At 44.7% G+C, this 16,352-nt stretch overlaps 1 protein-coding gene across 1 annotated transcript in view; it reads left to right on the plus strand.

Moving 5' to 3' along the window:
- Nucleotides 1-16,352, plus strand: part of CADPS (calcium dependent secretion activator) — a 337,985-nt gene that overhangs the window by 283,464 nt on the left and 38,169 nt on the right. The window contains 2 exon segments of the mRNA XM_033141314.1: nt 6,886-6,918; nt 12,635-12,742. Coding sequence (XP_032997205.1) covers nt 6,886-6,918; nt 12,635-12,742 — 141 coding nt within the window.

Below are 16,352 nucleotides of genomic sequence, written 5' to 3' on the forward strand. Positions count from 1 at the left end.
GCAGCATGAAAATTGCAATGTATGTAGCCAAGTTTTACACTAAAGAGAAACAAGCAGTTGTGGTTGGCTGGTTGTTGTTTTTATGGGGGGGGGGGGAGAAGCTTAGGGTTGTTGTGTGAAAAGGCAATGTGGAAGACAGACTGAGTCATTGCCATATTATAATCTCCATTGCGGCAAACGTTCATTTTATTTTGCCGCGGTTCCATGACTTCTTATTTCTGGTCTCTATTTTTTTTTCTCCGCTTCTAGTTTTGTTACAGTAGCAAAACACCTATTGCATTACTCTCTTCCTTTGCTGTGTCTACAACAAATACTACATTTATGTCAGTGAGATAACAATAACTAAGTTACTACTTTTTGTAGATTATTTTCATTAGTTTTTAAGATATACAAATAGTTCTCAACTACAGTATGTCGTCAAACGAACAGTTACTGTTTTTATGGTTGTTGCTACTTAAGCTTCATTTAGTGTCAGCTGTCCTAGATTAGAATGTGATTAACAGGTTTTTTTGAACGTTTTAAAATGCTTTCAGAACGTCTTTGATGATATTGTTATTGATGTATTTGAAACGCTGGACTCCTTTGAGAGGAGGGGGGATGTAAATTGAATGAAGAGAGAGAGAAAGAGAGACGGGAGGGGAAGGGTAGTGTCTTCAACTAAAGAGTTGGGACCCACAAGTACGTTGAGCCCCACCCTACTGTGTGATACTCAAATGACAGTGCTGCCGTGTTGCTCTTTGTTGCTGTTTAGGAAACTCTAAGGCAGTGGTTTTCAACCAGTGTGCTGTGGCACCCTGGGGTGCCTTGAATGATAGTCAGGGGTGCCACAAGCAACACTGGCCTCTTTCCCTCTTTCTTTCTTTCTTTCTTTCTTTCTTTCTTTCTTTCTTTCCTTCCTTCCTTCCTTCCTTCCTTCCTTCCTTCCTTCCCTCCCTCCTCTGATGCCCTCTCACATCTCTGCCTCCCGAAGGCTTGCACAGCTATTTGTTGCAGCAGCCCTGGCTACAAGCTCCCCAGGTGGATGGTGCCTCTGGGACTGGCCAGGGGGTGCTTCCCAGGCCCCTGTGGAGCAGTGTGAGGAGGCACCTCTCTTTGGGGCAGGGGGTGCAGCTCAAAGACCAGGGGTGGCAACTGCGGTTGCCCAGAGGACTCTCAGGGAGAGGGTAGAGGAGAGGAGGTTGAAGGAACACTCCACAACAGAGGGTGTTTGAAAAATGGTTAGAGGCTGCCAGCTCTGAAAGCAAGGGGTGACATAACTGGGCCCCTATGCCTCACAGGGGTGACACAGAAAGAATGTAGCTGGCCAAGGAAGCAGTGGACTCAAAAAGGTTGAAAAACATCTGCACTAAGGGAAGGAGAAAGATTGGAGGGGGTGCAAAAGTGTGTGCATGCTAAGCATCAAAGGAGATGGCTAGAGTAACAAAATTGGTTTTCTTTTTAGTTTATCATTATAATTGTTTTCTTGTTTTCTAATTTAAATATTGTGCCACTCCAGAGTACAGGGCAAGGGAGACTTTGCTTAGGAGGCAGGGTTTCAATCATTTTCCTAATCTCTAAGTGCAGCCACATGTCATTAACTGGATGGATTGCAAGCAACTTCTCAAGGGAAGAGGAAGGTAGAGTGGTGCCAGTGACAGCAGGTGCTCTCAGGCCCCTGGTCTTTTCCTGCTGGAGGGTGAGATTGCCAGGCCCAAAATCCCTAGCAGGAAAGCAATGCTGCATGTGCTGTCTCTGTGGGGGAGACAGGCCTCCCTCCTGCTCTCCTTCCTCTGCTAAGTTTAATCACTTTAAAAACGCAAATTCCATGCTAGGGATCATTAGGGAAATGATTGAGAATAAAGCTGCCAATATCATAATGCAAATCTGTGGTGTGGCCACACTTTTGAGTTGGGTGAAGAGCTCTGGTTACAACCTTAACTCAAAAGTGATGCTGCAGAATGGGGAAAGTTACAGAAAAGGAAACCAGAGTGATCATGAGGTTGGGGAGGTTACAACATTTGGGGCTTTTCCATTTCAAACAAAGGCGAGTAACTGAGGAGACACGGCAGAAGTTTGTAGTTTGCATGCATGGTGAAAAGAAATGGAATGGGCCTCCCATAAAAGTAGAACTCGGGGCCACCGAATGAAGCTGAATGTTGAAACATTCGGGACAAAAAAAAGCAAGTACTTCTTCACACAGCACATAGTTAAAGCATGGAATTTGCTTTCTTGGGATGTACTGACAGCTACCAGCATGAATGTCTTTCAAAGGGTTTAGGTAAATTCATGGATGAGGCTGTCAATGGCTTCTGGTCACGATCACTACAGTACATCATACCTTCCATATCAAAAGCAATATGCCTCTGTTTCAGGAGTTGTTGCTATGCACTTGGCCATAGGAGCCAGCTCCTAGGGACCATGGGAGCTTTGGCCCCCCACAATAAAATATTTCAGGGGTTTGGCTCCCCCCCCCAAAAGGGCATTGCCATTCAAATGGGGTGTGTGCACTGCATCATGTGTGGGGCAGGGCTTACCTGGGCTCCCACAATATTTCATTCACATTGGCCTCCTGGCAGCACAGTCAATACCACTTAATGGGAGGGGCAAGTGCTGGGATTTTACGTAGCCGGTGCTGGCTAGTATGATTAGTATAAATCACATGAGTTGTCTGAGAAGAGTGTGGGAACGGAAGACTGTCTTATCTCTTCCGTCTGAGAGTGTTATTGTACTGTACTTTCACTTTTGCAGCATGCAACTGCTTGTTCTGCCAGAGCTTGGAGAACACAGACGTGATTATGGATTCTCTGTATAGAATGTAAATAAAACGTAGTTTAGATCTACGGGTGTTTCTTTCTTCTTGCTGCGTGATGCTAGAAGACTTGTATGCACTTTTCATAAGAGAAGTGTCGCAGAGAGGCACTCTGGAGTGAAGGGACATGCCATTCCAGAGATATGTCTACTGGGAGATGCTCAGAGGTACTGGGGGTTTGCCGTCCCCCCCCCAGGAGCATTTGCCAACAGCAAGGTGGTAGGGAGGGTCGGTCGGTGCTGTGTGGCTTGTTTAGTGGAGCCATTCTGGCTCTCCCACTGATGCACCTGTACCATGCTGCAGTCACCTGCCAGGTTTGATTTCCGGCACAAAAAGTATTATCCCAGTGATGGAGACAATGACCTTGAACCTTCCTGATGTTCGAGTCTGCCCAATTTACTTTTTTGTCAGGGGGAAATAATAAGTGGCAGCTGGACTTGCAGACTAGGCAGGGATGGTGGGGGATATCGGAGAGTAACATAGCATTGGTATGCATTCCAATGCACATTCACGTCCAACATGCATGTGCTATAAGGCACAGCAGTAGGTACATGACCACTTTTTTTAGGCAAAGGAGCAAGATTCCGGGGGGGTGGTCAGAATTTCATAAATGTCCAATATATTCTGGGCTTTCCATTGATATTAGAGGAGAAGGGAGGGATGGTGGCAAAGTGCAGAGCCCATCCAAATGTTCACCTTAAATCCTTTTTGGAATTCAAAGTCCATGGTAATTTATAAATTAAAGGTAAAGAAAGGTAAAGGTACCCCTGACCATTAGGTCCAGTCGCGGACGACTCTGGGGTTGCGCGCTCATCTCGCTCTATAGGCCGAGGGAGCTGGCGTTTGTCCACAGACAGCATCTGGGTCATGTGGCCAGCATGACTAAGCCTCTTCTAGCGAACCAGAGCAGCACATGGAAACGCTGTTTACCTTCCCGCTGGAGCGGTACCTATTTATCTACTTGCACTTGATGTGCTTTCAAACTGCTAGGAGCTGGGACCGAACAACGGGAGCTCACCCCGTCGCAGGGATTCGAACCGCCGACCTTCTGATCGGCAAGCCCTAGGCTCTGTGGTTTAGACCACAGTGTCACCTGCGTCTCAATTTATAATGCCCTCTTAATTCTAACTTTCCCTGAATAGGGTATTTTTAAAATAGATGTGTGGCAGTGATTTCCCCGCCCCCAGTACCTTTTAACTGCATGTGGCTTGATTTTAGTGGTCCTATTTAGTGGTTCCTTGCTTTGCAGTCTCAAATGATGCATTTCCCAACTGGAACGTGTTATTTATTCATCGCAAGATGCAGGTGTGTGCCTGCATGTGTGTCTAATATTTAGGCTATTTTACCTGTAGCTTCCGAAATATTTAGAAGCAGGTGAGCATTTAGAACCCAAACAAGGATGCTGATCAGTGCTTTATTCTAATTAGATACATGCTTGCTATAGAAATTCTCAGCCCTGCAGATGGGATGCATTATGGTACCTTTGCAAAAGGGTCTCTCTGTCCATCTGGAAAACATTCCGTTAGATATGTTAACTCAGAAATTCATGGACTCCCCCCCCCCCAAAACCAACAACAACAACACATTCTGTTGCCAGCTGCAGAAATAACCCATTTGCTTTTACATTGCCTACCGAGAAGGGCCACAGAACGGAGGGAAGAGCTTTTGACATTAATAATGCTGAGGGTATGATTGCAATACCAAATGCCCATAAGTCCTTGTTCCCAACTCCATACCAGTCAGAGGCCCTTTCTTACATGATTCTGGTGGGATGGGAGCAGGGCTCTTTTTCAGCGGGGACTCACCAGAACTCATTTCCGAACCCCTCTCAGGTGGGCACCATTGTCATTGTGAGAGAACAAGGTCATGGTGAGTTCCGGCTCCTCTTTTCTAGAAAACTAGCACTGGATGGGAGTCATTGCATAGGAGCCTGTTAGATCCAGCCAATGGCCCATCTGGTCCAGCACCCTGTTCTCACAGTGGTTAACCAGATGCCTATGGGAAGCCCACTAGCAGGACCAGAGCACAAAAAGAGCCCTCTCACCTCCTGCGGTTTCCAGCAACTGGTATTCAGAAGCATCTGTTCTCTGACTGTGGAGGCAGAGCACAGCCATCATGGCTAGTAGCCATTCCTCTGCCACCAGTGTTCTGTGAGAAGCTCCAGACCACATGGATGGAGGTGCAGTATGACCTTCACCCAATCTGACATGGGGCTTCTCATATTACTTTGGCAGCCCAGGATGGAGACACACTGCAGAAGCTCCAAACCCAACAGAGCAATAAGAAAGGAAGCATCCCACTGAAGCCACAGGGACAAGCTTTTATTTCTGAAACAAATCATTCGTGATTCATCTAGTACTCTGTTCTGTATTTCTGGAATTTTTCTTAAAGCATGTACCAAATATTTGTCTTAAAATCATATTGCTATTATTATTATTATTATTATTATTATTATTATTATTATTATTATTATTAATATACTGCCCTATCCCAGAGGTCTCAGAGTGGTTCACAGAATAAAATCAAAATATAAAACCACAAAAGATATAATCAAAATACAAACAACAACCCAATAACACTCCCCCCCCCAAAAAACCCACATTTTAAAAGGGCATAGGATGTCAATCAAATCAACCAAAGGCCTGGTTAAAAAGGAACGTTTTTGCCTGGCGCCTAAAGGTGTATAACGAAGGCGCCAGGCGAACTTCCCTGGGGAGAGCGTTCCACAGATGGGGAGCCACTGCAGAGGAGGCCCGTTCTCACGTTGCCACCCTCCGGACCTCTCGAGAAGGAGGCACAGGAAGCAGGGCCTCTGAAGATGATCTAAGGGTCTGGGTAGGTTCATATGGAAAGAGGCGGTCCTTGAGGTATTGCGGTCCTGAGCGGTTTAAGGCTTTACAGGTCACAACCAGCACTTTGAATTGGGCCCGGAAACTTAACTGGTAGCCACTGCAGTCAGACCAGGATCTAATTTGTTCAAACTGTCTTGCTCCAGTGAGCAACCTGGCTGCTGAATTCTACACTAGCTGAAGTTTCTGAACTGTCTCCAGACTCAGCCCCACATAACCTTGAGGTTACCAGAGCATAGACAACAGTAATTAGGCTATCCTTGTTCAGATAGGGAGCTGGGCCACCAGCCGAAGCTGATGGAAGGCACTCCAGGCCACTGTGGCCACCTGAGCCTCAGCAAAGGATCCAGGAGTATCCCCAATCTACAAACCTGCTCCTTCAGAGGAAGTGTAACCCATCAAGAGCAGGCAATTCCCACCCATCTGGTCTAGGGAACCACCCACTAACAGTGCGTCAGTCTTATTTAGATTGAGTTTCAGTTTGTTGGCTCTCATCCAGTCTATTACTGAGGCAAGACACTGGTCCAGCACTTCCACTGCCTCACCTGCAGATGTAAATGAGAAATAGAGCTGAGTGTCATCAGCAGACTACTGAGAACGTACTCCAAACCTCCAGATAATCCCACCCAGAGGTTTCATGTAGATGTTAAACAATGTATGGGATAGGACTGAGCCCTGCGAAACCCCACATTGAAGGTTCCATGGGGCTGAAAAGCATTCCCCAAGCAACACCCTCTGGGAATGACCATCCAAGTAGGACTCCCCTCGTTCGGACAGTTGCTCAAGAAGGTTACCATGGTCGATTCTATCGAAAGCCACTGAGAGATCGAGAAGAATTAACAGGGACCTGTTTCCCTTGTCCCTCTCTCTCTCGACAGAGGTTATCATACAGGGCGACCAAAGCAGTTTCTGTGCCAAAACAGGGCCTAAACTCCAATTGAAATGGATCCAGAAAATCAGGTTCTTACAAAAGCGCCTGGATCTGGTCTGCGATCACTCACTCCAGAACCTTGCTCAGGAAAGGGAGATTAGCAAGTGGCCTATAGTTAGTTAGGTTTTATCTCCTAAGTGGTTCAGTGTGCTTAATTAGAATCTATCCTTCAGTGCCATGTACATTGAATTGGTCTCATAATTACTGCATTTTTATGTTTTAGTAATACTGCTAAGTTGTCCTATTTTGCTTCCCTGTTTGTGTTTGTTTGTATAGCTCGAAAGCATAATCTAAAGTTGGCTATTTTTCTGTTTCAGGTGAAGGCAGCTTCCAAATACGTGGATGTGCCCGTAAGCACACAAAAATTACGATAATTTTTGCATTAGTTCCTGCTATGTATTTTTCTGAGAGCTGATTTATCCTGAAAGTTTCCTGTTAATTTTACCCTATAGATATGCTTGTGTTTATGATTTTCTGCCCCTTGCATCATATACTGTTTATCAACCACCAATATGTAAAACAAGGATGAGGAACCACAGGCCCAGAGTCTAAATGTGGACTCCAAGGGATGTCACTACAGTCACAGAACTTTTCTGAATTTGGGCACAAGCTGCCATTAGCGTGGAAAGGGCTCTGGTCAGACCTCACCTGGTCAGACCTCACCTGGAATACTGTGTCCAGTTCTGGGCACCACAGTTCAAGAAGGATACTGACAAGCTGGAACGTGTCCAGAAGAGGGCAACCAAAATGGTCAAAGGCCTGGAAACGATGCCTTATGAGGAACGGCTTAGGGAGCTGGGTATGTTTAGCCTGGAGAAGAGAAGGTTAAGAGGTGATATGATAGCCATGTTCAAATATATAAAAGGATGTCATATAGAGGAGGGAGAAAGGTTGTTTTCTGCTGCTCCAGAGAAGCGGACACGGAGCAATGGATTCAAACTACAAGAAAGAAGATTCCACCTAAACATTAGGAAGAACTTCCTGACAGTGAGAGCTGTTCGGCAGTGGAATTTGCTACCAAGGAGTGTGGTGGAGTCTCCTTCTTTGGACAGCCATCTGTCAGGAATGCTTTGGTGGTGTTTCCTGTTTGGCAGGGGGTTGGACTGGATGGCCCTTGTGGTCTCTTCCAACTCTATGATTCCCACTAACTCTGTAATAACAGCAGCGTTGGACCAAAGCTGCAGACTACCAACTACAAATTCACTCTTTAAAATGTTGGCTCAAACGGCAGCTATACCACTGTCAGTGGCAAGTGTGGAAAAGCCCTAAGATGAGTAGTAAACTATGAGGCCTTACTGGGCAGCAGGAGGCGACAGTCCCAGGAAACAAAGGAAAATACTGTCGCGCATTTGAGTGGCATTGTGGGAAGTGGTTCCTGAGAGCTACCAGCATCTTGAAACAATGGCCGGACTGCAAAGACTGGGATCTGTCATAATTGTGGCAAACAGGCAGTACGAGGCCTAAAATGATGCCTGGCCAGAAGAGGGGGCTTGTGAGGTTGAAGAAGGAGAGAGAGCAATAGTTCAGTTTGCTAGGCCTAGCAAGAGGGAAATTTAAGCCAAAGCAGAGGTCAGGGATGTACATTAGGAAATTAAAAAACTCATCATTCTTCCATTCTTTCTTGTTGTCTTTCCCAGGTGGCAAGCAACAATATAAGTAATAAAAATGTAACACAGCATTATTAATAAAGCTCCTTAAAATTAAAAAATACAAAAATGGCAAAGCAGTAAAAGAGAAACCATTTCCAACCACAGCAGTACAAAACTATAATAGCGACATGTCCAGCAAACAACTCGACTAAATACCATTTAAAAACTCCAGGAGGACTTTTACAGAGGCCCAAACTACCTTATTCAAAATCAGATAAGGTGATGATAGCACCAGGTCAGTTCTTACTAGCATGATTTAAACCCCAACCCAGATAGGCAGAAATGTTGAATTGGTGCTGTGTATACAGCGGGTGGCGCTGTGAGTTAAACCAAAGAGCCTAGGGCTTGCTGATCAGAAGGTCGGCGGTTCGAATCCCCGCGACAGGGTGAGCTCCCGTTGCTCAGTCCCAGCTCCTGCCCACCTAGCAGTTCGAAAGCACGTCAAAGTGCAAGTAGATAAATAGGGACCGCTCCAGCGGGAAGGTAAACGGCGTTTCCGTGCGCTGCTCTGGTTCACCAGAAGCGGCTTAGTCATGCTGGCCACATGACCTGGAAGCTGTACGGCGGCTCCCTCGGCCAGTAACGCGAGATGAGCGCTGCAACCCCAGAGTCGGACACGACTGAATCTAATGGTCAGGGGTCCCTTTACCTTTTATACCAAAACCAGCCTTGAACATTTCTGCAAAATAACTGCATTATATCATTCTTACAAGGGCAAATAGTGTTGCTGCCTGCATCTCTCTATTTAGAGCTTGGATTATAATGAAGAGAACTCTTAAAGATCTCAGGCAAAGCACTCTGCTTGCCAGAAATTAACATTTAAATTACGTTTAAGTGCAGTATATAAATGTTGGTGGGAGTCAAGGATTATGACTGATAAACAGGAGGCAATTGCAGACAGACTTTTTTAAAAATGAGAATTTATAAACATGAATGACTACTTTTAACTTTACAAATATGGATCCATATGTAGAATTTGGAAGATAAAGATGTTTACAAATTAGGACAGAGAAGCTATATGTGGTTTTGATCAGTAAACTGTTTTGCTTACTTCAGTATATATTTATGGAAGTTACAGGCAAAGTTTAGAATTTATTCCTTTTTCTTTTCACATTATGAAACACCATGTTTTGAAACCCTCCCACCCCACAAACACATTTAAAAGGTCATAAGTAGTCTAATCCACCAAATACCTGGTTACAGAATATGTAGATGCCAGGCGAGCCTCCCTGGGGAGAGTTTTCCACAAATGGGAAGCCACCGCAGAAAAGACTTGTTGCGTGTTTAGACCTTTAAACCTCCCCCTTAAATAAATTCAGACAAGACTCAAATTTTGTTTTGGTTTTTGGCAGAATTTAGGCCACAACTTCATTGATTACAGCAAGTGACTGGTTGCATAAGCTCTGGTTCGACTAGCTCCCTGCACCGTTGCAGGTAGCGCTGACCCAGGGCACCAGTATAGGTCAGCCTAGGGTGAACGCCTGGAATGGCGGAAAGTCGGGGACATGCTATGTCCACCACCCAGATGTCCCCCTGGACTCAGACACGGGCACAACCCCTCTCAAGGTTGACCAAACCATTGAGTCCCTGGATTCCTTTAACTGAATATACCCTTCACATAGGGATGGTGAGAGCGTTCCCCCATCCCTATCACCTGAACCAGTGCCTATCCACAACCGTACAAGTTGTGGCGATTTGCTACGCGGCAGGCAAAACCCAAATGGCAACAGCCAATCAGCCAAGTGGGGGGAATTCCTGCTGTGCCCCTGTCCCAACGACAGACGACACACAACGGCACAGGAAGGTCAAGCGCGCAAGCCCTAAAAATAGGGAGAGGTGGGCGGGTGTTTCAATGCACTGACCAAAAGAGGAAGCTCTGGGTCACGTGCATGGGCATATATAGGTCCCTTGATCTGTTTGGCTAGTGTCCCATTGGTCTGATTAAACCCAGCATCAAAGGACCTACCAATAGAGTGTTGTGGCTATCCAATCGTACCCACCCACAACATGTGCCCTCTTTGAGGGAGGACACGATTTCTCATGCTGCTACCCTTCAGACTTCTCATGGCCCCTCTCATGGAGGGAGCACATGAAGAAGGGCCTCAGGGTATTAGGAAAACACCTGCCCCCCATGGCTCAGGTACGTTAACATCAGATTCCAACAACACCTATAGATTTGATATCTGCTTTCAGCTATAAGGGATTGCCAATCTCTGAACCAGTGCAGCATCAAACGATGTGATTGCAGAAACTACAGGTGGGACATAGAATCACAGAACTGTAGAGTTGGATGGGGTCCCAAGGGTCATCCAGTCCAACCCTCTGTAATGCAGGAGTCACAGCTAAAGAATGTCTGTATAAAACCTCAAATGAAGGCGAATCCAGCACCTTTGTTGAACAGCCAGGCAGAGCAGGTAGGCATGTGGGAATGTTGAAGAAAGCAGCTGAGCATGGCGAGCTGAAATGAAAAAGAGATTTCACAGCAGCTAAATGGGATACCCTCCCCAACTCCCTTCCTTGCAGAGGAAACCAAGAAGGGGAAAATAATGTAGGAGGAGACCCTATGGAGGCACCTTCCTTCTCGCCATCCCGGTCTCACCACTTAGTGGGATCCTGAAGAGTGGGACTCATTATGTTCTACAAGGGGACTATTGCAATCTGATTTTTCACAATTAAGTTGATGCCTTCACTCCCTTTGTTCCCCTAACCCATCCAATATCTCAATTGACTGGCAAATTCTTTCAGTGGTGGGGAAACTCCCCAAACCTGTGCAGTCAGGAGAGCTTTGAGGTTTTATCTCTAGGTAAAAGCTTAGCTCTCTGAGCATCAACCAGATAACAATTGCTGCATCTAATTCTGGAAAGATGATTGTTTTGTACCGGAGAATTTCAGCACTTTTTATTGCATCCTAAAGCTGGCACAATCCACTTGCGGGAAATTGCTTGGAAAAAAATATAACCGCCACGTTTACATTGTCCTCATTGTTTTTTAAATTAATACCTTGTCATTGTTTCAGTAGGTGTTAAAAATGTTACTGGCAGCTCTGGGGCCAACCATTGGCCCTTTGCTTGATAATTGTATTTCTATTTTAATATATATATCTATAAACTACCTTCCTACTGCTTCTCAAACTGTCCTAATTTTCACCCTGGAAATTACAGAGAAGTGTTAACTAACTTCAATTTACAGTGGCTGACAATCACATCTCATACAGAAAATGATACTTTGTGATCTGCAGCAAATCACAGTAATCCAAGTAATGACACCCATTATGAAGAAACTTCCAATGTGCCACAGACATTTAAGATTTGTGTGGCAGCTTTCATAATGACTCTTGTTTCAGCAGTTTAATGGGTTCCCTCTGAGATAAGTTCGACTCCAACATATGAAGGAGTGTGAACTTACTTAGTGATGATTTTCTCCCAAATTATCTCCACGGCTTGCATCTTGTGAGGGAAACACAAACTGTGCCGTGAGCATCACAAACACCGCAAGCTTTAGAAGTTCTGGTTTCGGGAAAACATAACTCCTGAGACAAGTTGGAGATTGAACAGGGGAGTCCTATGCACATTTACTTAGAAGTAAGTGCCACTGTGTCCCAGCAGACCCGGGATTGCAGCCTTAGTAGCTATTTAGCATTTAGGGCCCGATCCAGCAAAGCTTTTGACAAGGGAAAGACTGCTAAACTTTCCACTACAATCAATACACTGCCGAAGTATTCGTGCCCTTACCAGATGTATAGAAAGAAAAGATAAAACTGCAAATTATTTTTTATAATGTGTGGTTCTGATGGCGCTTTTAAAAAATATATATATATATACATGTACCTATTTCAAATGCCTTAGGGGAAAGAGACTAAGTGCTGGGTGTTAGCCTTCTAACTTCGTATAATAGGAGATTTGCGTACAGAGGACACAAGGGGTAGAGTTGGGGGGGGGGTGAACCCAGCAGGAATTGTTGCTTTGCTAATTAGGTCAATAGTACCAAACACTGCAAGAGAGAACTTCCTGGCACCAAGAGTGTCAAGGGAAAGTCTATATCCATCTAAGCGGCTTCCCTCCAGGCGAAAGAGAAAGAGAGCTAGTCTGTGCACACGGTGATCTTTTTACGCTGTGCAAACTGCACTTAGTGTTGCTTCAGCTGCCTACCGAGCAAGAAAGCAATAACTGACACCCAAATATGTCGCAGATACTCTGGTAGGAAAAGGAACCTCCGCCACAGTGTCAGGGAGAGTAGAGCACATGGCGGGAAGGGGCGGGAAGGATCCTTACAAATGAATAAATAAGCTTTTCTTGGGAAGATGCCATTTTCATGCTGGGTGTTTTTGTTTTTTCCCCCCCACCCTCCTTCTCTCTCCTCTCCTCCTCCCCCCCCCCCCCCGCTGCACCTCCCTGCCCCACTCCTTTTCTCTATGCAGAAACCAGGGATGGATGTTGCTGACGCCTACGTGACCTTCGTGCGCCATTCTCAGGACATCCTGCGTGATAAGGTCAATGAGGAGATGTATATAGAAAGGTTATTTGATGTAAGTAAATGCCTTCTCTGCCTTGGGGGAATCCAAGGAGGAGAAACTGCAAAATGTGGCAAAATGAGACAGGAGGATAAGTCACATTTTGAGATTAAATGATTACTTTTAGATTTTTATTTTTATTTTTTTTAAGTTTCCTTTTCCTTCTGATTGAAATTCTCTCAGTTCTCTTGTCTGCTCTAATGTTCTACTCGGATCCACTTTGTCCCGGTTTCTCTCTCTCTCTCTTTCTCTCTCTCTAGATTTTTAGATAAAAGCATCTTATATCAACATGTATCATCTCGTATCCGAAATGCGTTAGGCTGCAATCCTATGCTCCCTTACCAGGGAGTGAGCCCTGTTGAACACAGAGGGGGTTTACTTCTGAGTAGATTATGTATAGGATTCGCACTGCAAGTCATTATTATCACCAAAAGTCCTGTTTTTAAAAGGTGGGGGGGGGAGGTGAAGAAGTCAGATAGGGTGCATGTGCAATTTGACTTTGAGATAGCATCGTTACCGAAAGACCATTTTTTAATTAAAGGAAAGGGTTGGGAGGGAATGACCTTTCCCTCCAGGAAATCTAAGCATGATTTTTTTAAAAATAAAATAAAAACGATAAGTCCCAATTTTTGCATTATAGAATACAATTGTAATGCTTTAAAACTAGAACTTGGGATCCTCTAGGAAATACTGGGTGGAACTTTTATGGGTTTTTAAATCTGAAAACCGAGGTTTAATACCTTGAAAGAGGACGGCTGCTGTGGTTCCCGGTAGCTCCCAAGTGTCAACTTAAGGTTTTATTTTGCATAGCATAGAGTGCATGTCCACAGACTTCTCTGCCTTCCTGTTGCTTCTGCTGTGCAACAACACATTTTCTGTCCTAGCAATTGTGCAGTCTAGCATTGACGCTTGCAGCGGGCGCTTGACATTACTGTTTCAGTCACTTGTTAGGTTGGATCTCTGTTTACGTTGTTTTGTGTGGCTGTAAAGCAACTTCCTTTTTCTCCCTTTGCACCTCTCGGCGCTCTTTCTTTCTCTCTCTCACTCGCTCTCATTTGTTTTGTGCTGTTTCTCTACCCACCCACTCACCCAGTATTCTGGCATTTGGATGTGAATGCCTTCAGACCTACCGGGGCTTTGTTTACATGCTCCCTTGCTTGCATTGGGCAGGAAAAGCCTTTTCTCTCCCATCGTCACTGCCTCTCCACCCCATACAAGTTCTTCTCCTGCTTGATCCCCATCTTTCCCCCCCCTCCACCCCATTTTTCTTTTCCCACCCAAGCCTCTTCCCTACTGCATAATTCTCTCCTTTCACCGCCACCCTTCTCCCCCCCCCAATATTCTCCAAGATTAAAATGGAACTTATCTCTCATGTCAAATGTTTTATCACATTATATCAAGTGGCATGAATTGGAGTCAAATAATCTTCCTGTGTACATCTTCTAGCATGACCCATATCCACTGAGAATGCCTCATTCATGCATAAAGCACTCCAGAGACTCCTTTCCTCTTAAGAGAATTTCAAGCATTATTATTTTTTATAAAAAAAATGTCAAATACAAATCACCTATCCACTTGGCAATGACAAAGAGGCAGTCATTTCCATTCTGTTACAGATCTGCTAAGCGCTCTGCCTGCCTATGCTGAAATTCTTCCATTAGCAGTACATTTTCCCCGGGACTGTTCTTTTCAGTGCCAACCTTCCCTTTGAGCAGTTTCCAGTTTTGTGCAGATCCCAGCAGACGGATAGTTGATCGGAACTGAATTTCAGTTCAGTCGAAACCATGGTCTATATAAGGTCACATCTCTCTGCTTAAGCTAGCTTTTAAAGGGTTTAGGCCCTGTCTTTGCAGACAGGAGCCAATGCACAGCAATAATCTGTTTGGCTTAAATGTTGCATCGGGTTCCCCATAGGAAGCACACCTCTATAAGCAAGGTGGGCTCCATTACAAAGCCACAGACAAACACTGTGTTCAAAACTGGGTTAAATTTGTAACATGCTCCCAATTTGGAACACGGCTCCAAAGAATATAAACTTAAGTTCCAGTGTAAGGACATGGTTATAGCACTAAAAACCATGGCTAGTAAAAACCATACTATTTCCCACTGTCGCACAACAGTTTGCATACGCAGGCCATTCTTTTCTTTCTAATCTGGAAAAATTCAGATTAAAAACATAACTGTTTAATCTGGAAACATTCTGCAAAAGAGGAGGGAACTCCTGCACCTTAAAGAGCCATGTTGAAGAGAGATGCAGCTTGCATGGCTGTTCTGACGTTCCCTGTTAACCAGGCCGCTCTATTAACATCCTGCAGTTATGACAAGGCAGCCTTGTGTGGCTTCCTGCTGGTGCACTTTGAGCCTTTGTGAGCATTTCTGAGCTGTTAAAGATACAGAAGCCTACTCTTCCTTTTTATCTTGTCACCCTAGAGCAAGACCGGTGGGGAAGCTGTAGACCTGGACTACAGCTCTCATTCAGCCCTGACCATTGGCCATACTTCCTGGGGCTATTGGGAGTTGGAGTCCAACAACATCTGGAGAGCCGCAGGTTCCTCACCCCTTCTGTAAAACATGGGTGGAGATCCTGTGGTCCTCCAGTTGTTGGTGTTGGGATACAACTCCCATCAACCCTGACTCATTGGTCATGCTGCCAGGGGCTGGTGGGAGTTGGGAGTCTCAAAAACATCCCTGCTCTAAAATAGGTAAGCCTCCCCAGTGAGCACATTGACCTGGGCTTTCCAAGGTATTGCATTGCCTGCTTTGTTTCAGGGTGACCTAATGCAAAAGAGGATAGGGCTCTTTCTACACAACTAGCAGAAGAGGAAAAATTAACAGGAACAGCTTATTATGCAAGCTATACCTTCTGAAATTCCCTCTTCTACCCATGTATTAAAAGTGCAGGAGCTCTGTCTCCTTTTTCACAAATCTGCCTACTTTCAGTGAATCTCAACAACAATGAAATACATCTTAGGGTTCAATCCTGTTGACATTTCCCTGAGAGTAAGCCCCACTGAACATAGCAGGGCTTACTTTCTCATTAAACATGCATAGAATTGGGGTGTTAATCAATAAAATCACCATCTTTGTTTTGTTTTATTTCTGAAGGTGGTGTTCCCATTGGATTCCTCCTTGTCTTTGTCACATATTTTCCACTTTTTATTAAAAAAAATATTTTAAGTTATTAATATTATTGGCAACACATTTTCAAAAGGCTAATTTTGCTGTTTCTTTTGTTCCTGAGGCCATTCATTCGCCACTGCTTTAGTATTCATTACCTCCCCAGTTCCTCTTCCCCATGTGAGCCGTGATAGCAGAATTATTCTCCCTGGTGGATATTGGGGTATGCAGGAGATTATCCGAATATTACTGTGTGGTCTACATTTTAATCGCCTTTATTCTGTAAATTAGTCGGGTTTACTGTGGAATAAAGTCATCATTGTCATTTTAAAAATCTTCTCTTAGGGTCACTGGGGAAAGAAACAGATTGGCTAGTAAGTTAGTCTGACAATCAGCAGCTAACAAGGCTATTTTTTCCTCCAGGAGTTATTTACTGAAATTTCACATGACTACTTTGTCCCATCGTACTAAAAGGGTGGCCAGAGGGCCAGTACTGTAGTTATGAAAA

This window comes from Lacerta agilis, chromosome 2 (genome assembly GCF_009819535.1).
Source record: "Lacerta agilis isolate rLacAgi1 chromosome 2, rLacAgi1.pri, whole genome shotgun sequence".
In the NCBI taxonomy this organism is placed as follows: Eukaryota; Metazoa; Chordata; class Lepidosauria; order Squamata; family Lacertidae; genus Lacerta; species Lacerta agilis.